Raw genomic sequence first — 22,859 nt, forward strand, 5'->3', positions numbered from 1 at the left:
CACCTTGTGCCGGTATGAGTGATGACACTGCTCTTGACCCAAATCCTCCCAATGTCCCCCTTCCAAATAACCCGATTATATCATGAATTCCTCTCGTTGAAGTGTTTCCCCCTTTGTTTTCAGGAGCAGCAGCACGAAGCGCAACAGTATCCTCGACAATAGTGTCAGCAGGAGTAGTTCGGATAATTTGGTCAAGGGGAAATTGGTGGAGCCGGGTTTTTGTCTCATCGGCTTTCGTCCTCACCCTCCTCTCGTATCAGGTTCTTCTCCTCGGCGTCCCGGATTTCCTCGGGTGAGGCGGCGCTGACGCTGCTTCCTCTGTGTTTCTTTTCTCCTGTTGTTGAGGCGGCTGCAGCAGTGGTGGTGCTGTTACTGCCGACAGGGCTGGAGAAGGTCATGGATGGTGTTGGGGCGTCTTTAACTGTGGATGATGATAAGGATGCTGGCTTCTCTTCGGTCGCCGTGGTCGCTTTCGTGCTGGCTTTTTCGTCGTCGGTCGGAGTATTGTCGGTTTCTGGCTCAGTGGCTTTCTCTGCGACTTCGGACTTCTTCTCGTCTGCATCATTGACGACCTTCGTCTTGTCGTCGATGCTAGGCTTAGTCGCCTCTGCAGATTCGGCCGGTTCATCTGTGGTTTCGGTGGACGCCGCGGCAGCAGCAGGATCAGAAGAAGCGGCCGAGGTCGAAGGAGCCGTGGCTTTTGCATCCGTGTGTTCTTCCGCCTCTTTCGCAAGCTCGATACTTTCTTTCTTGTCGTCGATTGACGAGTTGATCGTCTCTGGCTTGGGAGCTTGGTCTATCACACTGGCGGAAGACTTGACGGAAGCTGCGGAAGTAGAAGACTGTGCTAGTGACTTGTTGTCGGCGTCTTTCTTCGCCTGTGCAATTGCCGCGAGAGGCGTGGCAATTCTCTCTCCGGGTTTACTCTGTGCATCCTCAGAGGATCTTGACGTCGGGGCTGGCGTGTTTGCAGGGATAGGGGTTGACTTTAGGGCAAACAGGGGTGCAGGAGTGGGAGAGTTGTTGGCGGCGGTGGAAATGGCATCGTGCATGCGAAGACTTCCGAGGGTGGTCTGGACGGCGTGGACGTTCGCATCGGCAGCGGGCACCGGTCCAATGTTTTCCTTCAGTTCACCGAATTCGTTCCATTCTTCCACTTCTTCCAGATCCGCGATGACGAAGCCGTCCTTGACCAAGCCGGGCAGCTTCCGCTTGGCTGCTCTTCGGCCCCAGAGCTTCCGTGCTTTTTCGTCTGTAGCCGTGTCGATGGCCTGAAATGGAAGCCTGTTGGCCTTGAGGATCGTTTCCATGCGAGAAGTGGCAGTGATGATGTGCGAAGATCCAGCCGTCAGGGAGGTGAAGAGGAAGAGTCGCGGGTCCTTCTCCCAGTCACTGAGGTCTGTGATGGTCGTCATGCTTGCTGTTGGTGCTGTTCGATCGTCTGTCTGTCTTCTGTCCGTTCTTTGTCCCAAGCCAGACTTTCCTTGTTTTATGTTAAGTGTTTGCAGTTGCTTGATGGGTCTTGGTGATTGACGTGGATTTTAGGGAGCTCCAATGCTGTTTAGCCCGTGATGCCTTGTTCATTTCATGTGGGGATCAGCCGCTAACGTTTCACCAGAAAGCTTCGGCCCAGGGGGAGGGACCCTGTTCACTGTCTAACAAAATACAACGGCTTCTCGAACTGATACTCAATCTATGGGAAGTCATTGGTGCTCCAGTACACAAGGTGACTTCCTGACGTAACATATTATGGAGCGATGGCAGAAGCACTGACTTACGACACAAGTAAAGGTACGCGGCCACACAGTCTCTTGTAAGGCGACATGACTCCGAAGTGGAGAGTGCGTGCGTGTCATTTTCTCCAGCATGCACGTAATTGCAGACAGTCCAGGCACTCGATTATAGTTTCACTCACAGGCCGGATTTCTCTGGATGTCCAAGCACTGTCAAGATCGGTGATTTTCATTTTAAGATCTGTCGTCCCAATCTGCGTTCAAGACAGGTTCATCGAGTATACCAGACATGGCAGTGTCATATGACCTGAGCCTTCCAAGTGGTCAGATCAAGAAGACGATCGTCTCCCCGATGAGCCTATACATCCTTCGTTGGGGAGCATGGAATCGAAGTGGCCGTTGGTACTAATGGCAATGGCCGAAGGTGCTTTGATGTTGAAGCATAAGATGCCCTATTATACATGATTGGGTAGGATTTACCTTCGTACTCGTCTTCTCTGTTTGCACATCAAGGCGCGAATGGTCTTAACCCCGAAAGACCTTCTATAGGATCAACTGAAAAATCCACCTTGGCACACTAACCTGATATAGCTGTGTGCTTGTACCATCTCATGTGCTGTGGACTTAACTACGACAACCTCGAATACAATAGTTATTTTCGTCAGAATATAAAAAGATCCTCTTGTTGTTACACGAGAAGATTACTCTGACGACATGTTCTGGACAATCGGTTCCATCTACGGCGCCACCGCCGTCGCCTTTGGTGCGTTCGGGGCACATGGATTGAAGAAGCGCATTGCGGATCCGCAGAAAATTGCAAGCTGGAACACAGCGGCTCACTATCAGGTTAGTGTTTTGCATTGCTACTTTGATTATGATGGACATGAAGCCTGAGATAGCCTTTTTGCTAGTTGATTCACGCGGGAGTGTTACTTCTCGCCACGACGGTCCAGCCCAAGAACAAGGTTGCTGCAGGTCTTTTCGTTGCCGGCATGGTAAGCTATTTGTTACTGTAATCATGAACCCGGACGACCCAGAGACTGACTTCGACTTGACCATGTTCTCCGGAAGCATCTACCTCTTGACTCTCGATCCTCAAAAGTTCAAGGCCCTCGGCCCGGTGACGCCACTGGGTGGACTTTGCCTGATCGCCGGATGGGGTGCATTGGCCTTCGGATCCAGAGGAAGGGTGCGCATCTAGATGTCGTGGTGGATATAGCGTTACAAGCAGCACGCGTGAGAGGACGGGACCGCATCTCACACATGCATGTACACTAGCCGAGCCCAGATTTACCTGTACTGTACCCTCTGTCCGTTGGCGCCCCTCTTCTCCAGCTTCGCCTGTCTCTTGCTCTGTCCCGCAGGTGCAGCAGCGTCCCTACCATCCGCGGCCGGATCTCCTCCCAAGAGTCCCTGTCTAGCGCTGGTGAAGGTGGTGTACGCTAGGTAGACCGAGTAGATAGGAACGACGGCCTGCGAAGGTGTCAATAAAACAGCAGCATCTCAGGTGAATGATCACAACTCACGTAAAGCCACCAAGCCCAGTCTCCAGCAATGGTGACGAGAGCAATGCAGAACCAAGACCAGTAGACAACATCCCACATCCACTCAGTCAGACCTTTTGCATCGAGATCCTCTCCGGCGCGCTTGAGCTCGGAGCCATTGCCCGAGTCGACATAGGTGGGGCGGGCGATGCGCTCGAACCAGAACTCTATGAGCAGACTCGGCAGGGAGAGCAGAACATAAGGATACAGCGAGCGGCGCACGAGGACGAGACGCAGGACGTGGTACAAGGCGTGGACGGCGAGAGTGATCATGTGCAGCTGGCTCAGCTTGGCCGTGTTGCGCGCCGCTTGCGACTTTTGGGCTTTCTGAAACGGAAGGTTAAATCGCGCATTCTGTTTCGTTTGTTAATATCAGTCGGCCACGACGAACATTTGCCATTATTATGTGAGATTGAAGATATTGTCGCGTATGGTCGGGTTGTTGCGCAGCTCAGTGTACTGTTGACACACACACACACACACCACAATCGAAGAGGAAAGACAAGAGAAGGACTCCGGTTATGCGACACTAAGCTGAGTTATATCGACTGTCTTGATCATTCGTGCCTGAGGTAACATTGCAAACTATATCGTCTTTCTGGAACTAGATAGCTGGAATACCGTGAAGTGGTCTCGGCGAGTCCGTGGCTAAGCCCGACCTGGAAAACGTGGGGATGACTCGTTCAGCCGCCAAAAACCCCACTACCGAGTTGGACGTACAGTAATATACCTCTTTGGGGAAAGATGGTGGTATAGTTCGCCGTGACACTGTAGGATCACGTACAGTAATATAAAAAAACATCCTACACAGCAGTCATTGTGTATACTGTACCTTATCTGTTTACCCCGACTCACTAACAACAAATAAAACATTCCGACTCGTGTCTCGAGGGGAAATAAATCAACCTCACACCTTCCTCTAGACGTCATCCATACCTTGACGTTGACACGCCCAATCCCGACTTCGGCGACAAACACCTGATTTTCTGTCCTCCAACATCCAATACCTGCCCCTCACCCACCCACCCACCCACCTAAGATGAGTGCTCCCAGCGCAGAGGGCAAGAAGAAGCCCTCGCCTCTCCGGTCCATAATAGCAGGCTCGACCGCGGGCGCCATTGAAATCGCCATCACCTATCCTGCCGAATTCGCAAAGACACGCACACAACTCAACCGCCGTCTGCCCGATGGCAAGAAGCTGCCATGGCCACCGTTCGGCTCACAGTGGTACGCTGGATGCACCACGCTGATCATTGGAAACTCGCTCAAGGCCGCTATTCGGTTCGTCTCCTTCGACACGTACAAGGGCATGCTGTCGAACCCCGATGGCACCATCAGTGGTCCGGCCACTGTGGCTGCTGGCTTTGGCGCTGGTGTCACCGAGAGTCTGTTGGCTGTCACTCCGTTCGAGAGTATCAAGACGCAATTGATCGATGATCGCAAATCGGGGACCCCGAGGATGCGAGGCTTCCTTCATGGAACCAAGATCATCGCGCAAGAGAAGGGAATCAGAGGTTTCTTCCAGGGTTTCGTCCCAACCACTGCTCGCCAAGCTGCAAATTCGGCTGTGAGGTTCAGCAGTTACACGAGCCTGAAGCAGCTGGCTCAAAGCTACGCTGCACCAGGGGAGAAGCTGGGCACCATCAGCACTTTCGGTATTGGTGGTCTGGCGGGTGTCATTACAGTGTACGTCTTGCTCTGTCACACTTGAATCTCGTCCACTATGCTAACATCGCGGCAGTTACGTCACCATGCCCTTGGACACGGTAAAGACGAGGATGCAGTCAATTGAGGCCAAGACCGAGTACAGGAACACTTTTCACTGTGTGGCACGCATGCTCAAAGAAGAGAAAATCAGTGCTTTCTGGGCCGGCGCCACTCCTAGACTAGTCCGTCTCATCCTGAGCGGTGGCATTGTCTTCACCATGTAAGTCTCTCTTTGATCTATCTTGCACTTCACATGTATGCTAATAAGCTGTAGGTACGAGAAAACGATAGAGCTTCTCGATAGACTAGACCCTCAAGGAAGATTTGTGTGAGCGCAAGCAGCAATACCCAGACGATAACCTTCAGACATTCTCATCATCGCCCTGTACCCAAGGCGCCTGTCGGTGAGCATGATACTCGAATAACTGCATCTACTACTCTTGTCCTCACACCATCGGGCCTGGCGAGACGACAACTTGAGACGGACGAGGAAACGAGGTCGGTACAAGCTCCCGACTTATCTGGGCGTGTTTCCTCGATTTCCAAGGCAAAGAGTTCCGTTTAGTATCACTCCAGTAGTTGAAAAGTGACGCCCTTCCAGCGATTTTCGACTGCCAGTGGGTAAGTGTTCATATGAAGCTAGGACGCACATTCCCAGTGCCTGTCTTCTGAGAGGCCGTTGCCTTCTGCTGTAGACCTGATGGTGATCTAAGCGAACATAGCGGGTATAGCAATACTCGGTGAAGTCCTCACTTCCCCAGTAGCTAGGACAGTAGACGTGCTAGATGGCGTTCTCTTCTTCGTGTCTCTTCTTAGCTTCCGCACGTCGAACAACAGTCTCTGCATTGGTCAAACGAGCGTCACATTCAGTCCAACAATCACCAATACCGACGATGCCCAACTCATACCAACGTCCCAGGAGAGCAACACTTTGTTCCCTCAAGAGACTGATCGCCTCCATCTGGCGCTCTTGACGCCGCTTAGCCTTTTGTATCCGCGGCTGCAGCGCCAGCAGGTTCGTGGACGAAGAGGTATCTGGCAGAGGGAGATCGTTCAGCGAAGTCAGTTGCGCGGCAGTAGTGTGATACGAAGGGGTATGCGCAAGGACGAGAGCAGCCAGTGCATCGTTGGGTATATCGTCTACCGCGTCCCGAGAAGCGTCAGTGGAAGTTTCATCTTTCCATATCCGCGGATGCTGTTTCTCTGTAGCGGCGATATCAAGTCAGTCTTAGTGATGTGTTGAAAAGACTAAGAGGTCGTCTCACGCAAGAGTAGGAGCTCGGCAGCAGAGCTCGAATGGGACGCGATTGACTGCAGCGATTTTTCGAGACTTTGTAAGCGCGAGGTGATGGATGCGGATGAATCTGAAGAGGGTTCCCCGTCGTCCTGGTTGTCTTGTATGGAGTCGCCGTGCAGCAGGAGACTTAGACGCTCTAGTCGCTGCTCTAGTGCAAATAGTGTCTGTAATGCCATGTCCTGCATGTTTGTTGCGTCCGGTCAGGAAGTAGAATAGGACTGGAGTCTTCCTGCTTGATGCGATAATCGCCCGGTATGGTGGTTGTATAGACAATATCACTTTTACTATTATTATGAATGTTAGAACAACAGTACTACTAGTTGTTGTACTGTATGCAGTCGTACTCGGTACCTCAGTGATACCAAGAGATTGATTAGATTTGATTAGACTCTATCGATTGACGTCAACCGAGCTTCCACTCTGCTGACATGTTTACCTCGGCAGCACATGCTGGCGATAAACGTGGGATAACATAAGATATCTCAAGAGTGAGTAGTAGACCGACCAGCGCACAGGACACAAAATACCAAACTCTTGCGCATTCGTGATTGCTTCTACCATGTCATTCGCTTCATACAGATCCCTAGTCAACATGTCTGTCCGGCCAGTGTTTAGAAGACAGACACAGCTGCATCGCCAGTTCACACACGGCTTCAGCGTCAGTGTTCAACGACGACAAGCAGAAGCCGCACATGTCAAGTCTATCGGAGTCATTGGAGCTGGCCAGATGGTGTGTGTATACTGTATAACACGAGATTGACCATCGTTGACTGATTCCCAGGGCTTAGGCATCGCACTGGTAGCGGCTCAGAAAGCAGGTGTACCCGTGACACTCGTCGACACTTCGCAAGCGTCTATAGACAAAGGCCTCAAGTTTGCCGGTAAACCTCATCTACTGTCTGTTTTGTTCACTAGAATTTGAACCTGAGATCCCTTGAACAGATAAACTATTGGCCAAAGATGTAGCCAAGCAGAGAATAACCCAAGACGACGCCGATGCCGCACGTTCGCGACTGACTTCAACCACTTCGATGGACGATCTGTCCAATGTCGACATGGTCATTGAAGCGGTTCCCGAGATCATCGGCCTCAAGACAGACATCTTCTCTCGGCTGGCTCAGATAACCTCCTCTCACACCGTGCTGGCGACCAATACCTCGAGCATAAGCATCACGAAGATCGCGGCGTCAACCACCAAGGACCCGACGGATCTCTCCACCTCGAGTCGAGTCATCAGTACCCACTTCATGAATCCCGTGCCCGTGCAGAAAGGCGTCGAGATCATCACTGGCCTGCAGACATCCGATGCGACACTGGCGACCGCCATCGCTTTCTGCAAGCGCATGGGCAAGATCCCCTCCGTCAGCGCCGACAGCCCCGGGTTCTTGGCCAATAGGATTCTCATGCCGTATATCAACGAGGCCATCATCTGTCTCGAGACAGGCGTGGGCAGCAAGGAAGACATCGATGCCATCATGAAGAACGGCACGAATGTGCCCATGGGTCCTTTGCAGTTGGCGGACTTTATCGGCTTGGATACGTGTCTGGCTATCATGAAGGTGCTTCATCAAGAAATGGGTGATTCGAAATACAGACCTTCTGTCTTGCTGAGTAAGATGGTCGATGCGGGCTGGTTGGGAAAGAAAAGTGGAAAAGGGTTCTATGATTACTAGTTACTTCTCGTCTAATCATGTCATGCTTGATGTATATGACAGGATACGATGATCTTTGAGCATCCAAGCAAAGCATTGAGAGGGTTGAAGACTTCCGGATCTTTTTTTCATATCACGTCCAGTGGACAAATCCGTTATTCCCAAGTGACGTAGCATGCTTTCTGTTGTACTCTCCTTGTTGATGCAATTCAGCCGCATTACATGTTTCCCGGGGGATGCGGATGATGATGCGATTCGAAAGTTGTAGCCCTGTAGAAGTGGATAGTGGTCGGAGAGTCACCAGAATCGAATTCCTGCCACCAAGCAGTAGTCTCAGTCCACTCCTGGAAGACTTTCAGTCTGAACAACCATCTCCGTTCGCGCGGCCAGCTGCACAATAAGGTGCAATAACTTCTTGTCGTCGTGAACGGGGGAATAATGGTACGAGAAATAATCATACAAGCAATCTCTCTCCTCCTCTTCTCCTCTTGTCTTCTCTTCTCAGCCTCCTTGATCTCGCGATTGCATCCACTACTGCCACCTGACCATTCCCGAGAGCCGCTTGAGGAAGTTCTGACCCCACGACCGATTCGGCACCTCGTCGAGTTCCTTCTCCAGATCGCGGTAGTGATCCGGCACACTAGTTGGATTCATCATCTTTTGCGACAACGGGTACTGTTGCGCAAATCATCATTTCAGCAACTGGACTCTCTTCGCTCTTTGGACAAATAAAGCAAGGCACAAGGAAAACCGAATACAAACCTCATTGGCATATCGGTTCTCCAACAACGAGTAAAGCGCATTGACCTCTCTGAGTTCGGCGGTAGGCGTGCTGCGCGACGGATTCACGACCTCGACCTGCGCCGTATTGGACTCGTTGATGTCTGGCTCTGGGCCCGCGGCTATTCTCTTCTTCAGGACTTTTTGGAAGGAGATTCCGGGCCGCAGGCGGTCGACTGGCCAGCGGTTGAAGAGGCGTGTGTAGTGTTTGGAGATTTGCTGTGGGAGAAAAGTCTCAGTGCGTGTCTTGGTGAAGGTTTTGTTGTGGTCTTACTGCTCGTGACATGTTGGTGATTGTGTTGTGCTATATGTCGGGAATTGAGTACGGATTATTGAGGTAGACGGGTGGCAGGATGATAGATGATTGGTAGGTAGGGTAAAATAAAGTTGTGCCTCTGTTACTACAAAGATCGACGACATCATCTCTCGCTCTCTCCGCATCTGAGTTCCCGTCCCCGAGACCCTTTATGCCAAGACAAGAGCGATTGAGATTATCACTTCCATTGTGATTAGATAATGTTCAAGAAATGCTCAAAATATGCTCCAATGCAACAGAAAAGAACAACGGAGGATCAAGGATGTCATGATAAGAGAAAATAGAAAAAGTGCTTGTTTTTGTTTTGTAGTATATCTAGTGTCCATCGAGTCACATCGCTACAGCATCCTCGTGAGCCATCTCAAGCGTAACCCTTGAGCACCGCCGCCTCGGCATTAAGGATAGATGATCCCGCTGCACCGATGACGGTGTTGTGGCTGAGTGCGACAAACTTGATGTCGAAGATGCCGCTCTCGTCCTCTCTGACTCTTCCCACGCTGACCGCGTATCCTCTGTCCGTCTCGCGGTCGAGTCTGGGTTGCGGTCGGTCCGGCTCCTCCATGACCACAATGGCGTGCTCCGGCGCTGACGGGCAGCCGAGCTTCTGAGCGTCAGACACGTACTCGCGCATGGCCTGCTTGACCTCCTCGGCCGAGGGCGCTGGTCGTCTGTCGAACTTGAGCGACACGCACGCCGTGTGTCCGTCCAACACGGGCACTCTGTTGCATGCCGCCGAGATCTTGAGCTCCGCCTGGTCCTGGAAGCCCGTGACCTCTGCGTTGACCTGACCCAGAATCTTCTGAGCTTCGGTCTCGAGCTTGTCCTCCTCGCCAGAAATGAAAGGCACGACGTTGTCAATGACATCCATACTGCTGACGCCGGGGTATCCTGCGCCAGAGACTGCCTGCATCGTGACCACAGACACCTGGTTGATGGGGCCGAACTTGGCCTGGAGAGCGGCGAAAGGGATGACTATGCCGATGACGGCGCAGTTGGAGTTGCACATGAGGAAACCCTTCTCAAGGCCGTAATGCTTGCGCTGGTGCTTGATGACATCCATGTGAGGCAGGTTCACCGTGGGCACGACCAGAGGCACCAGGGGGTCGCGACGGTAGTTCTTTGCGTTGGAGAAGACGGCGAGGTTGGACTTGAGGAAAGCCATCTCGACATCGCCGGCGACATCACTGTCCAGACCGGAGAAGACCAGGTCGCAGTCCGCAAACTCCTCAGGCACACACTTTCGGACCACCAACTCGCCCAGCTCTTTGGACATGGGATATGCCTGCTTCCATTTCACTGCGTCTCTGTACTTCTTTCCGGCGGATCGCTCCGAGGCTCCGACGGCATGGAGCTTAAAGTGTGGGTGGAGGGCGAGGAGGAGGATGAATCGCTGGCCGACCGAGCCAGTGGCGCCGAGAACACCTGTGTTGTGCTCGTGTCAATGTCGCCAATTCTCTTGTGCAGTATAGTATTGAGCAGAATTGTGAATCAGGGGAAATTTACATACCGCACTTCTTGGGCGGGAAGTTGCCAGTGTTGCTGGTGAAGCTCTGGACATCCATGGTGGGGGTGTGAGAATGCGTGTGACTGGGTATTGTGTTACAGCAATGGAAAAATATAAAAGAACGAAGTCTCAACTTTGAGAGCAATCGACACAATTGGGGGCTTCCTTAGCAGAAACAAGAGAAAAGTGCTTTTGTTATCTGTCGCAAAGTTACAGATGCAATTCAATCATTGAGTTACCTTTTTCCTAAGGATGACTGTGACGCACACGCGTGATCTGCCGTGTAAAACTTCGCCGTCATCGCTCCGCTGGTTGAACCCCTCCAACCACAGCCGCTTGACTTGAGCTTAGCGTCTGAGAGCGATTTCGGAACCCTTCAAGTGCGTATCATGATGGTGCATTCTACCAATGAAGGGAATCCACACACGTTCTGGAACCTCTCGTGTTGAGTGCTGTCATCATGCCAGGTCACAGTATGCCTGCTCGTGATCTCCATATGGACAGGCTTTCAACTGTTCCTTTCTTGGTGCATCGCGCATCACCATCATATCACCATCAAGGATAGAGCGAATAAGTAACACTGAAACAGTCGTGTCTCTACTTTGACTCTATGCAAGAAACATCTTCTATATCAAACTATATGGACTTTGTTCTTTCCTGCCTTCTTATTCTGCATCTTGCATGAACTCCACAACAGCTGAATGGAAAGAAACATGTCAGTGTCACAATCTCGAGCAATAACAGTAATGACGAAACGAGATATCCTCTTACCTTTGCGGAATTCTTCGGGCTTCTCGCTAACGACCCAATGGCCACAATCAATGTCCTTGACTTGAAATCTCGGAAAGAAGCGACCGATAATGGGCAGAGTCTCGTCAGGCACATAGTGGCTCTGAGTGCCACGCACGAACAGCGTCGGGCCCGACCATCTCGCCTCGTCCGGGTCCTTGAAAGGGAAATCCGCCATGTTGTCCAACGCATTGGCGAGATACTCGACGGGAACACGGAAGCGCTGCATACCGTCCTCCTTGGACCGTTGCAAGTTGGTGAGCAGGAACTGGCGAATGGGCAGGTTGGACTCGTAGGTAGCCATGATGGCGTCGGCTTCGGTTTGTTTCTTGACCCCAGCGGCTTCGATGGCGCGCATGGCCCGGATGTATTTGGCAAAGTCGGACTTTAGTGCTGCGTCTACGGGGGCGTTGTCGACGGAGATGAGCGTCGAGATGGGTGTCTTTGCGCGCAAGGCGACTACCATTGCTGTCTTTGCGCCCCTGGGAATTTCACACCGTGTGTTAGGACACGCAGATTGTATGACGAGACAAGAAGAGAAAGTCATACATGGAGTGGCCTATCAGCGCACTGTTCTTGATCTCGTGATCCTGTATGAAATGCTCGACATCTTCGGCAAGGGCGGTGTAGTCGTGACGCGGATCGTGTGGTGATTCACCATGATTCCTCAAGTCCTGGTGAAGAGAATAAGCAAGGTCAACCAGCCAATGGACCAGAGGATATTCAGACGTACAATGGCGTAAACAGAACGGTTCAACTCGCGGGCGAACACTCTGAAGAAACCCCCAATGTCAACCCATCGAGACTCGACAAGGAAACAGCAGAAAGGATATAAGAAGTCGTCCTCACTTACTCATGCTCCTGTTATTCTTCTTGGAGCCGAACAGGCCGTGCATGAAGATAATGGGAGCATTGGTCGCGGAATCCGGGCTCGGTCGCTCGGCCTCGTAGTAGTCGTAGGCGAGAGTGAGTTTGGAGCTGACCGGCGAGGATGAGAATTGGCGGAGGGATTGACGATAGGAAAGGGGAGAAGAGGCCAGTCGTGACTGGAGTGCTTTTGCGCGATGTGCGAACATGGCTTCTCGTCTGTGTTCCGGGGACGAGTAGATTTGATTTGGTGGTATGTTATTGCATACGAATAATCTAAAAGTTACGGGGGGGTGCTGAGAAAGTTTAGAATGCTTATGACGCTGTTGTGCAGCAAGAAAGCACAGAGACGGAGGTAAGCATTGACGGCGAAATCCTGGCCAGGGTCACTTTGTCATTTGCGCTGTCAACATGAAGCCAGCTACAGTAACCTCGCTGAATGCAATCCTCTTACGATATTCAACAACATGAAGCCACAGCAGCAAAGGGCGTGATATGGTCGCCCGTTGAAACGATAGTCGTATGCAAAAGTGTTTACGGAGGCGGTACAGTAGAAAGTTACAGCATTTCATCATGTATCTGGCTTTCGCTATTCGCTTTTATGCGAGTATTTGTCGTAGTACCTTTTGAAAAGACACGCGGTATAGGTATTTTGTATGGAGCCTCCTTCCTCTTTTCCTTGAACGCCATGCGCCGTACACATTTGGTAGAAATGGCGCGTTTCCGACCCTCTGTATTTTGGTCTGTCAAGAGGTCGAACCTTCGACTTCACTTTCCAGAGGAGCATGAAGAACTGGGCGTGCCAGTACCTGTGCGATTGTATGGTTTCCTCTGTGCTCATGCATCATGCTTGAAATCTTACAGCCCATCATTGCCCACCTCAAGTAAGAAGAACCAGAATAACCGAGTCGCCTCGCAGGAACATTTTGCTGATGAAGCGATCCTTGTTCATGCCCTTGCCGGGCTTTCCTTGCGCATTCTTGGGGTATTCCGTCCACATCTCCTTGACGTTCTCCAGCACCATGTTGCAATGTCTGTCGAAGGCCTTGACGCGTGCTAGTAGCTTTCTGTTGTTGCGGCACGAGATGACGACCTGGTTGTGATTGCGAACGGCGGTTTGGAGAATGGACAGGGGTCCCGCTGTGAACTCGTGCTCTTCGACGCGCGCGACTTCGTATTCGCTGGGAGGTTTGTTAGACGACGGGCGCGATAAGGGGGGGACTAGATGCTTGAAGCGTACGTGAGCTCGCTGCGCGGCTTTTGAAGAAGTTCGCTGGGAATAGATTAGCATTGAGCGCATGATCTTGTAGACCGGATATCTGGAGTGATGCGCTTACGAAATCTTGGTGTTGTCAGCCATCTTGAAGGTATTACTACTGATGATGACTTGTAATCGAGCTGATAGAGTGGAATATGAGGGACAATCGTATCGCTTTCTATGATGGCCGAGCTTGGTGTCTGTGGTATAGTTCAGTTGTACTGATTGGATGCGCCGTACTGCAGTGTATCCCACTGTGCTGTGTAGTACAGCGGCGGAGGCCTTTCCTCAATCCGGAGTTTCGCCGAGCAAATATATACTGTACGATCTGAACCACCCTCCTTCTCTCATACCAGGATTATTTGCCGTCACGTACAAGAAGTGATATAAATGAAGATGCAATGTAGCTTTGGTGAAACAATGAGAAATAGGCGAAAGAGTCAAGATAATCGTGTCTGGTCAAGCAATTTGTATACCAACCATCATTTTCTATAATTCGCCTGATAAAGTCACACGTATGGCTTCTAATAGTAACTCGTCCACCGCAAACTTCGAAGACTCTACTGGACTAAGCCGTGCATGCATACTCGCGACAAGATTGCTGGATCAAGCTCAGAAGAAAAGTAAGAGTTATTCATGTTTACTATATTACAGAACTGGATAAAGACTCGGGCCACGACAACACACGTGCTATGGCCAGGAGAACAGAGGTCCGACCAGACGTCTAGCCAATACCGACATTTCTTTACCAGCAGATGGAATGTACAAAGCTCAAAAGTGAGACCAGTGAATGAGGCGTATGCGCCAGGTCAAGGTCAAAGACAAAAGTGTTGCGTGGGCGTAAATACTTTCAGGCCCAGTTCTTGCAAGCCGCTCTCCCTGCAATGCTGCTCCGACGTTGATTGTGTGAGCTAGTCGGATGGGGGGTCGTTTTGTTGCAGTGCCAGCAAGTCATGTCCTGTCTTACTTTCAGCCCTTCGTGAGGCTTAGACTGCCTCACAAGCACTCGCATCCGGCTTCTTCAACCTCTGCGAAATCCGTCAGCCGCTCAAGCACGCCGTACCCATTCATGCACCGATTTCCTTGGATTCTGCTCCAGTGCTTGCGATTTCTTCCACATCCTGATCCTCCTCGACAAGGAACTCAGAATCCTCAACGTTCTGGCCAATGAGCTCCGGGGGCATTTCAGCAGTCTCCAAAGCAAGTGCTGCATAATCGACCTGAGGTAGACCAAGTGCGACTCTCTGCATGTTGAATCTGTCCTGAACGGACTTGGTGGCCATGACGATGCATCGTAGACGCCAGCCCTCCATGCCCAATTCCCTTATTCTTGCGCTCTTCTCGCCCAGGAGATATTCGTCTAGTCCTCCAACCTTATCAATAGTCCTGAGAACTCTCGTGCTCACACGCACTCTGATGCGTCGGTTGAGGGCTTTGCTGAAGAGTGATTTGCGCATGATGTTGGGATGCCACGTGCGACGAGATTTGGTCTCGGTGTCCTTGGACACGTTGTTGCCGAATCGAACACGCTGGCCGCCGTACAGGCCCTTGTCTGATTGCTTGTACCACCTCGCCGGGCCGTGTGGGTAAGGTGGTAGGTTTTCGTGTGCCTCCGCGAGTGCGTTCTTGTGTGACTTCCAGGACAGACGGGTACTCGTCGAGAATGCGCGAGACTCTACGGCGTGAAGACACCGGGGACGGAGAGCGGAGAACATGGTGAGCGATATATGTAAACAGGTGGTAGCCGGGAGTGCTGTCGTGCTAAGCAAAAGGTGTTAAGGCACTCGTGTCTACTGGTGCTCGTCAATAAAATTGAGCGGAGAGCAGAGTAAAAACGTCCAGATCCGTTTGTCGAGTGAGAGATTCCCGCTTCGAGATTAACACAGGCGATTGGCCTCCGAGTGTCGAGACAAGGTGGTGAGTCGTGTGCTTGACAATAATACAAACTGTCTATCAATCATCCATCGCGGAAGCGACTTCGACAAATCCAAAGTCGGCGTATCGGCTTCACATGCAAACACATTCAAACACTTTGGGACCTGTAGGTGCCATGCAAACCGCAAGCAAACCCGAATTCGTGACGGTCATCATCCAGTGCTTATCTGACACGGATAGATCCGGCAATGCAAGATAAGGTAAGGCGAGAGGTACGGATCCCTTACCCTACATGTATCTGTACCTGCCCTTCCGACATCTGTTTATCGTCATACCATAAAGTGTGGAACAAAAACGGCAGTCCAGGAATAAATTCGAACTTCTTCGAAAACCACAAAACTACTGCAACTCAGCATTTGGTATACCTCTGGGAAATCTGCAACTTTACCTCTTCGAACTCTCCCCACCATTAACGTCATCGCCCGACCATCCACCTAGGTGACTCAGCTCGAAAACAATACTCTTAGCGAATCGATAATGCGACCAGACGGTGTTCGCCCTACCGTGGTAGGACCAGAGCATGGGCCTGAAGCACCCTTCCCCATCAGGCTGGATGGCGAGGTAGTCAAAGGCTTCGGGCGAGGAAGTAAAGATGTGAGTCTCACAATCCAGGCTCTCCGAAGAACAATTCACAAAGTCCTTGTGAAACCTGATATATATAGACTTTTCTCCTCTTTCGCCACTGACAAATAACCCAGCTCGGTATCCCGACAGCCAACATCCCCCTGTCAGGGCTCACAGTCGGCGGCCACAACGACATGGAATCCGGCGTCTACTACGGCTGGGCCGGCCTATCGCCCAGCAGCGCGATCGGCGAAATGGCACACACGGGAACCACGATGCAAAAAGTCGAACACGCCGCCGGCAAAGTGCTAGACGGGATCGTGCGGGCGGTGGCGGGTCCATCAGGCGAAGAAGAAGAACGGGAAGGCAGCTTCACGCACGACAGAGGCGCCGTTTTCCCCATGGTCATGTCGATAGGGTGGAATCCGTTCTACAAGAACACGGTCAGGAGTGTCGAGGTGCACATCTTGCATGAGTTCAAGCATGACTTTTACGGCAGTCATATGAACCTTGTCATTTTGGGGTTCATCCGCCCGGAATATGATTATGTGAGCAAGGAGAGCTTGATTGAGGATATCAAGACAGATATCGAGGTCACGGGCAAATGCTTGGCTAGGCCGGCGTATGCCAAGTTCAGACACGACAAGAGTCTGTTGGACTTTGACGGCAAGGGCAAAGAGGCGCAATAGGAGGGACGTTGGTGTCGTTATAATGAAGTACTCATGATTGCGTAGCATCTCTACAGATAGATGGAAATGATAGATGACATTGTTCTTCACATTGCCAATCGTGGTTGACTACGGAGAGGACGTGGTATGCCATGGTGTTCTTCCGATGCTGAAAGCCTTGATGACCATGGTCATTTCATACCTCGACCCGATATTGTCCATCGACCTTCCGCCTGGATCAATCCGACCAGGCTTGGAGACTATCAAAGAGCGCGAGGACATGGTAGATGTACTACTTGCAAGTGTATATATTCGGTCCCTGCGGATGATACACACATGCTTCCCGTGCCCAATTCCTCCAGCACGCTCTTTCGTACTTCGGTGATCATCGAACGGTGACGCTTCCAGTAATTTCGTCCTGCTTCCCTGCGTACTTTTGCCGCTCGCGGTACGGCGCATGGAAATCCGTTACAGGCGCTGCAGGTGAAGCCTGTGCTGAAGGGGATCCGTGACACGGGCAGCCTCGCTCTCTAGACTAAGCATGTCACGATCGTCCTTCAGCTCCCCATTCGTTGGGGACTTTGCCCTGCTAGATGTGCCAGAACCCTTGTTTGTCTGTGATGTCCACTTATGTTCCAGTGTATCCTGACGCCCCAGCTGAACCAGGCTTGTCTCAAATGATGTTGATCTGTGCCTTTGGGGCGCTGGCTCTCATGTAGGATTGGTGGAGAGATCGTGTTTTCCATGATGTTTCGTTCGGCGCCAGAAGTCGTAGGACCGATGATCTCGTGTCGACCGTCTGCTCTTGAAGATCTCTTGAAATTATGATGATGATTCATCAGTCGAATGGCGAGAATGATTTACTTTGCCGCGCGTCTCTTCCGCTCCAATATCTCCCTTCTGAGACCTTCCGCCGCGACCTCAACATCGATCATGCGGCCGATACCATTGCGCCAAGTCTGTTCCATTGTCTCCATCTCGGCTCTCGTAGCGGCCTGCGCGGTGCGTCTCTCTTCATTCAACGCCTCGAGCTCGTCCTTGCGCGCAATCACTTCCTTCTCGGCATCGCGCAAGATGTGCTCGAGCTGATCATTGCTGATGAGCCACGCGTTCTTGCCGAAAGTCTCCAGCAGGCCGAGGTTGGTCAATCTTGACTGTAAATACTCGGAGCTAGTATAGGCGTTCTGGAGGACAGCGCGCCACTCGGCGATGTCGGTTGAGACAGGCGCATCCTGGGCTTCGTAGCGAGACAAGTCGATGCCTCCCTCCTTGGGGAGTCCAGCAGCGAGTCGCGCGTGTTCGGCGGCTACTAGGTCGGAGAAGTCCGAATCGGGATATTGAGGAAGTCTCTCGTGCAGTGTGGTGTTATAGTCTGCGGGTAGAGACTGGGTCACGAGTGCCTTGGCCGAGGCAATGTCGCTTTGAGATGGAGCTGCATCGATGTCTGGGATGAGGTTAGCACGATTATGATGCATTTGACTACTTGGGAAGAACATACAAGGCAGATAGTCCTGCGAGCTCTGGATGAGAGGCATTCTGGGCGTGGTGTGTATGTGTGTACAGCAACTGAGTCGTGATTGTCGTTGTGTAATCCGCAAGAATAAAGTAATTAATCCGCCTGTCCAGATGACGCCAACGAGCAGCGTCGATGCCAAGTCTTTCGCTAATTTCGAAATAGTACATCAAGCAGTTACGAATTAGATATAACAAAACACAAGGTAGAACTTTCCATGGATGCCATATCGCAGGAAGGCTTCCAACTGTGCTTGCTGTCATGATTCAGGACTGTGAGTAGTAGCGTTAGTTGACCAATGAAATGTAGGCTAGAACAACGTATAGCGACCAACCATATAGACCACAGAGCATGGGTCAGCATGAGAGTGAGAATGCATACTTTACTTGACGAATATGACAGAACCACGTATTATTCTCTGTGAAAGTGCCTTACCAACTACAGCTGGAAGCGTCTTTTCGACCAAGGATCACACATCGCGGTGGCGACACAATCAAATGGTACCTATCACAAGAGAGTCAAAGCAGAAAAGGTAAGCCACGCACCTGGGGCACGACAAGAACTACCTGTCATAAGCCTGTAATCGTCATGGAATGAACAACATCACTTCAGGCTGTCACGCTAGTTATTGAAGGGGCCAATGCGTGGTACAATTAGTTTTGACGGTAAAACGACCATCAGCACTCAAGCCACGGGCACATTAAACCGAGTAGACTAGTCAGATAAGTATAGAAAATCACCGTCATCCAGCCTCTTCCCTCGTCCAGTCAAGACAGAGCCAACCGCAGGTCCTAACGAAATGTTGATTATTTACGTGATACTGATCCTGGTCGCACTGTTTGGTAGAGAAAAAAAGAAGAGGTGCCTGGGGACCATGATTGGGATGAGGGCCAGACTGGCGAGGGCGGTGGCCATGTTGTGTATGGGAAGAGACCAGAGAATTATCATGCCAAAGATGTAATTCACTACCTCGAGAGTCATCATCGGCACGACTAACCTTTTGACCAGATAGCCCCTTGCCAACCTGGCAGGAAGACGAAATCACACTTGTATTGCAAAAAGATCGGAAGCTTTATGCCGGAGCCAAAATTCTACGACTGCTGCAAGAAGCACGACGCCTGCTGGCCCAGCTGCGCCAAGGATTCTTTCAAAACCTGTAACAAGGAATTCCAAGAATGCATACGGGACATGTGTGCTCTACATCCGGACCCCAAACTCGGCTTTTTCAAAGCCTTGTTCACGGACAATATTTGGGGCTGCTACAATGGCAACGGCGGCGCATACATAGATGCCGTGGAAAATGACTACATTGAACAAAAACATGCGCAGCTATGCGGCGAAGAAATACCCCCCGAGATGGGCGGCAGGACCACGATTCTTGAACTCAATCTCAAGCCTACAGGAATAGGAGATGTCCTCCGATTAGTTACGACGACGATGGCCGTCCCTACGCCTTTCGATGATATAATATAACCCACGCTCGTGGTCGTTGATCCGACGAAGGACACGATTTGATCTTTTGGAGGGGACCTACAGGTACATCAACCTGCTCAATTTTGTTTGAACAGGATCGGCCGCCTTGCCAACACGCGTTCGAGAGCCATTCCAGCCATCTCAGAGAAGTTGCCTATTTGCCACATGGCAAGATGGCAGCGTATAAATCCGATGACGGCACAGCCAGGCTTTGATAAAATGTGACGAGAGCGACCAGGGGCAGAAGCTCGGAAGTCTTCTAGATTAGTTCAGCGTAGCGACCGTATTGTCAGACGGCAAGCTGGTAATTTCGATGTTGCTAGCTTCGTCTGTCCCTATTTTTCTGGCACCGGAGCCAATAGGTCGTGCACTGTGGCATGTCTGTCGTTGGAGTGTCTCGACTGTCAAGTGTTGTCAAAGGGGCAATGATGGTAACGCCGAGGTTGTGCAATCGTCTGTTCAACGTAACGAAAGCAAAGAGAAGTGGTGGATGTTTTGCCTCCTCGATGTAGACTCTAACCAATTCACCGTGAAAGTAGCAGCAGAACCGGCAGCCGATCGACGTTGATTCGTATTTCTTTTAGTCCACAGTCAGTCGTCGAAACCACCGAACTCGTCGTCGCTGTTCTTGTCGTCTGTTCCTTCTTCTTCGTCTTCATCTTCCTCGTCGTTGATGTTCTCCCCCTTCCAGTCAGCGAGTCGCGAATCGTCAAGTGCTTCTCGTGCACGCTCTCGGACGCTCTTGACAGGGCAATCCTTGGATAATCTAGTGATGGGACCCATCATCTCTTCCACTGGGGCAGATCTTTCGCCATCTGCCTTGTCCAATTCATCGACGTAGATGTCCAGTACGTGGTATCTCAGTCCGTTGGGGACCTTGACCTCCCTTGCGTTCATCGGACCTTCATGCTCCAATATCTCAAGGAACTCTGTGCGAGACTCTGCGTCTTTCCAGCCATCCCTCGCCAACCAGGTGAAAGATTGGGCGATGAAAACACGGACGAGATACAGGAATTTGTCCATACGTAGCGACTCAATACCGCCCCATTCCCGGCCCATGGTCTCCCAGAAACAGCGAATGAAGAGCAGGGTGTTTGCGTTGCTGCTGAAGACGGTGTGGAGAGAGGCGAGATCACGCGCGAGAGCCTGTTGGTAGCGCGGCTTGTCCGCCGACCACATTGCGTAGAAGAAGCCCTTCCATAGTTTGAGGAGGTCGAGATGTGTGAAGGCGGTTGAGCGTGAGAGGAAGGTTCGTAGTTGCGTGATTGCTCTGTCGCGTGTTTTGCGGTCTGTCTCCGTTGTAAGTTGCTGGTCACTGGAATATGATCTCTAGTCTTTAATCAGAAGAGATTGGTTTTATGTACCGTTTGCACCGAGTTGCTTGATGAAGGGATTGCTTTGCTGCACTGCGGCGGCCATCTTGACTGTGATGTGATTCTTCTTTCTTGTGTAAATCCGAAAAAGTCTCTCTCTGTTCCTGTCACTTGCTGTGGTTTCTTTATGTAGCGTCAATTGTTCGTATATAGATTTTATTTATTCGAAAGGTCCGGGTGAGATCAGGTTCATCAGAGATAATTATCCTAAACTTTATGAGAGAAATAAATATCATCTTTTGGAGAAAATCATGCCAAGGAATCCGGAGAACAGGGACGGACCTCCGAGAGACCGACATGGTCCACTTATCGAACCTCTAAACAACAACCCTATACACTATTTACTGTACGTCAAGTCGTGGAGAGGACGATATCAATGCACTCCACGCGCGCCAGAACACATCTTACACTTAATGGCTGCTGCAGGGCAATTACACTCAAGGTGTTGCACATCTACACTGCTCATGACATTTTGAAGATATGGTTGTGATGACGTTGCACTCAGTGAGAGTAATCTGCCTGCATTGATTTCGTTTATACATACAGTAGGGTCCTTCCGTCATCCAAGAGCACTTCTATACCCCTCCTACATATGCCTAGTGGACAAGCGCATGTCAATTGCCTCCTGCCTCTGCACTTATACTGTTGGCTCTACAACCAACCAGCCATCTACGAATTTCGCCGAAGAGGGTGATGAAATCCTTTTGAAGGAGCATTTCGAGATTGACACGACGGTTGTAGCTGCTAGAAGGCGCAGCAATTGTGGATGCTTCTAGTGAATCCATGTTGAGTTTGCATGTGAAGTCAAGAGTCCATATGCTTGTCGGACTTGCTGCGTGTCTTGCGCAAGTGAGGGTGAAGGCTCCAGCAGGTTTCGACATTATGGCTGAGCAGACCGCAATAGGAGCACTTTTTCTCTCTGTTACGCTGCTTCTTCGCACTACGCTTGTTGGAAGCTTCACTGAAAAGGTCTATTCCAGCTTGGAATGGTAACTTGCAGATCTCTTCAATTTCGAAGAAAGAAAGAAAGCTATCGATGTTGTATCGATGTTGGGATAGTCGTCAGGCCTGATGTTGATGAGATTATGACTCTGTATATAGGCAAATCGGGTATAGCCTGCCTCCTCAGCGACATGCAAGAAATTGACTATTGCAGTGGCATTACTGATGGCATGACCTACAACTCTCAGCCCTTGAAGGACGCTCTGATACTGCTGACGTATCTGAGATGCAGAATCTGATTCGTCTATGCGGAACGACTTGAATCGTCTCCAGGCCAATGACATCTCGCCAAAATCGATCCGATCGTATTTGGCCTCAAGGTAATCCCAAGCTTCTTTCGCGGACCGGAATTCAGCTACCTTGCCCGCAATCGGAGGGCAGCACATAAGGGCGATGAGAGTAATGGCCATGTCATTCTGGCGATGCCATTCTTTGTGCTGCTTGGTAAAACCAAGATCTTCATCGTCATCTTGCTTGACCGGCTCTGGAAAGTCTCCTTTAACCAGGCGATAACATCCCTCTATCTTGAGAGCCGCCTTTGCATAAGCAGACCATTTCCTGTAGTTTTCTGAACACCTGAGTTCCGGGGCGAGAAGTGGCGAGTCCTCGCAGTGGTTCACGGTGACGTCTGACATTTCTATCTTCACTGTTGAATGCGATGAATGGTGACTTTGGCAAAACCAGTTGAACGAGTCGTTCCCTCGTGCGACAGGTGTTAGCTACCACGATAGACCGTACGACAGTGGTTCAAGGAAGATGCATGCAACTCCAAAGATCGAATGAAGTGTGATTTCATGACTCCCGTGAAGGATGCAATCGTGGACTTTTAGTCGTGTTCATCAGGCCACTCCATCGGCACCACCTTCCGGATCCATGTCTCCAGG

The 22,859-nt window shown here is 51.0% G+C and overlaps 13 protein-coding genes across 13 annotated transcripts; 3 read left to right on the plus strand and 10 right to left on the minus strand.

Moving 5' to 3' along the window:
- Nucleotides 1–224: 224 nt before the first annotated feature.
- Nucleotides 225–1,415, minus strand: AAFC00_000363 (uncharacterized protein; the record flags this gene model as incomplete). The annotated part of the gene is made up of 1 exon (XM_069343302.1): nucleotides 225–1,415. One exon carries the CDS (start codon nucleotides 1,413–1,415, stop codon nucleotides 225–227), a length of 1,191 nt encoding a protein of 396 aa, XP_069200184.1.
- A 1,608-nt stretch (nucleotides 1,416–3,023) lies between these two features.
- On the minus strand, nucleotides 3,024–3,677 carry AAFC00_000364 (uncharacterized protein; the record flags this gene model as incomplete). Its single annotated transcript, XM_069343312.1, has 3 exons — nucleotides 3,024–3,206; nucleotides 3,260–3,604; nucleotides 3,669–3,677. 3 exons carry the CDS (start codon nucleotides 3,675–3,677, stop codon nucleotides 3,024–3,026), a joined length of 537 nt encoding a protein of 178 aa, XP_069200185.1.
- Nucleotides 3,678–4,316: 639 nt separating this feature from the next.
- Nucleotides 4,317–5,316, plus strand: AAFC00_000365 (uncharacterized protein; the record flags this gene model as incomplete). The annotated part of the gene is made up of 3 exons (XM_069343323.1): nucleotides 4,317–4,963; nucleotides 5,019–5,204; nucleotides 5,259–5,316. The coding sequence occupies 3 exons, from the start codon at nucleotides 4,317–4,319 to the stop codon at nucleotides 5,314–5,316; spliced, it is 891 nt and encodes a 296-aa protein (XP_069200186.1).
- A 449-nt stretch (nucleotides 5,317–5,765) lies between these two features.
- Nucleotides 5,766–6,466, minus strand: AAFC00_000366 (uncharacterized protein; the record flags this gene model as incomplete). Its single annotated transcript, XM_069343335.1, has 2 exons — nucleotides 5,766–6,187; nucleotides 6,250–6,466. The coding sequence occupies 2 exons, from the start codon at nucleotides 6,464–6,466 to the stop codon at nucleotides 5,766–5,768; spliced, it is 639 nt and encodes a 212-aa protein (XP_069200187.1).
- Nucleotides 6,467–6,873: 407 nt separating this feature from the next.
- Nucleotides 6,874–7,954, plus strand: AAFC00_000367 (uncharacterized protein; the record flags this gene model as incomplete). Its single annotated transcript, XM_069343345.1, has 3 exons — nucleotides 6,874–7,011; nucleotides 7,063–7,162; nucleotides 7,224–7,954. 3 exons carry the CDS (start codon nucleotides 6,874–6,876, stop codon nucleotides 7,952–7,954), a joined length of 969 nt encoding a protein of 322 aa, XP_069200188.1.
- Nucleotides 7,955–8,464: 510 nt separating this feature from the next.
- On the minus strand, nucleotides 8,465–8,999 carry AAFC00_000368 (uncharacterized protein; the record flags this gene model as incomplete). Its single annotated transcript, XM_069343354.1, has 3 exons — nucleotides 8,465–8,608; nucleotides 8,696–8,932; nucleotides 8,988–8,999. The coding sequence occupies 3 exons, from the start codon at nucleotides 8,997–8,999 to the stop codon at nucleotides 8,465–8,467; spliced, it is 393 nt and encodes a 130-aa protein (XP_069200189.1).
- A 391-nt stretch (nucleotides 9,000–9,390) lies between these two features.
- On the minus strand, nucleotides 9,391–10,591 carry AAFC00_000369 (uncharacterized protein; the record flags this gene model as incomplete). Its single annotated transcript, XM_069343368.1, has 2 exons — nucleotides 9,391–10,451; nucleotides 10,537–10,591. 2 exons carry the CDS (start codon nucleotides 10,589–10,591, stop codon nucleotides 9,391–9,393), a joined length of 1,116 nt encoding a protein of 371 aa, XP_069200190.1.
- A 607-nt stretch (nucleotides 10,592–11,198) lies between these two features.
- Nucleotides 11,199–12,398, minus strand: AAFC00_000370 (uncharacterized protein; the record flags this gene model as incomplete). The annotated part of the gene is made up of 5 exons (XM_069343377.1): nucleotides 11,199–11,230; nucleotides 11,305–11,804; nucleotides 11,872–11,996; nucleotides 12,056–12,095; nucleotides 12,172–12,398. The coding sequence occupies 5 exons, from the start codon at nucleotides 12,396–12,398 to the stop codon at nucleotides 11,199–11,201; spliced, it is 924 nt and encodes a 307-aa protein (XP_069200191.1).
- A 671-nt stretch (nucleotides 12,399–13,069) lies between these two features.
- AAFC00_000371 (uncharacterized protein) lies at nucleotides 13,070–13,549 on the minus strand (the record flags this gene model as incomplete). Its single annotated transcript, XM_069343391.1, has 3 exons — nucleotides 13,070–13,370; nucleotides 13,430–13,462; nucleotides 13,527–13,549. The coding sequence occupies 3 exons, from the start codon at nucleotides 13,547–13,549 to the stop codon at nucleotides 13,070–13,072; spliced, it is 357 nt and encodes a 118-aa protein (XP_069200192.1).
- A 965-nt stretch (nucleotides 13,550–14,514) lies between these two features.
- On the minus strand, nucleotides 14,515–15,162 carry AAFC00_000372 (mitochondrial 54S ribosomal protein bL28m; the record flags this gene model as incomplete). Its single annotated transcript, XM_069343401.1, has 1 exon — nucleotides 14,515–15,162. The coding sequence occupies one exon, from the start codon at nucleotides 15,160–15,162 to the stop codon at nucleotides 14,515–14,517; it is 648 nt and encodes a 215-aa protein (XP_069200193.1).
- A 697-nt stretch (nucleotides 15,163–15,859) lies between these two features.
- Nucleotides 15,860–16,635, plus strand: AAFC00_000373 (uncharacterized protein; the record flags this gene model as incomplete). Its single annotated transcript, XM_069343413.1, has 2 exons — nucleotides 15,860–15,976; nucleotides 16,081–16,635. The coding sequence occupies 2 exons, from the start codon at nucleotides 15,860–15,862 to the stop codon at nucleotides 16,633–16,635; spliced, it is 672 nt and encodes a 223-aa protein (XP_069200194.1).
- Nucleotides 16,636–17,474: 839 nt separating this feature from the next.
- AAFC00_000374 (uncharacterized protein) lies at nucleotides 17,475–18,149 on the minus strand (the record flags this gene model as incomplete). The annotated part of the gene is made up of 2 exons (XM_069343423.1): nucleotides 17,475–18,058; nucleotides 18,113–18,149. The coding sequence occupies 2 exons, from the start codon at nucleotides 18,147–18,149 to the stop codon at nucleotides 17,475–17,477; spliced, it is 621 nt and encodes a 206-aa protein (XP_069200195.1).
- A 2,042-nt stretch (nucleotides 18,150–20,191) lies between these two features.
- AAFC00_000375 (uncharacterized protein) lies at nucleotides 20,192–21,019 on the minus strand (the record flags this gene model as incomplete). The annotated part of the gene is made up of 2 exons (XM_069343432.1): nucleotides 20,192–20,889; nucleotides 20,965–21,019. The coding sequence occupies 2 exons, from the start codon at nucleotides 21,017–21,019 to the stop codon at nucleotides 20,192–20,194; spliced, it is 753 nt and encodes a 250-aa protein (XP_069200196.1).
- Between the last annotated feature and the right edge of the window lie 1,840 nt (nucleotides 21,020–22,859).

Source organism: Neodothiora populina (genome assembly GCF_041146345.1).
Source record: "Neodothiora populina strain CPC 39397 chromosome Unknown canker_contig_11, whole genome shotgun sequence".
Lineage (NCBI taxonomy): Eukaryota > Fungi > Ascomycota > Dothideomycetes > Dothideales > Dothioraceae > Neodothiora > Neodothiora populina.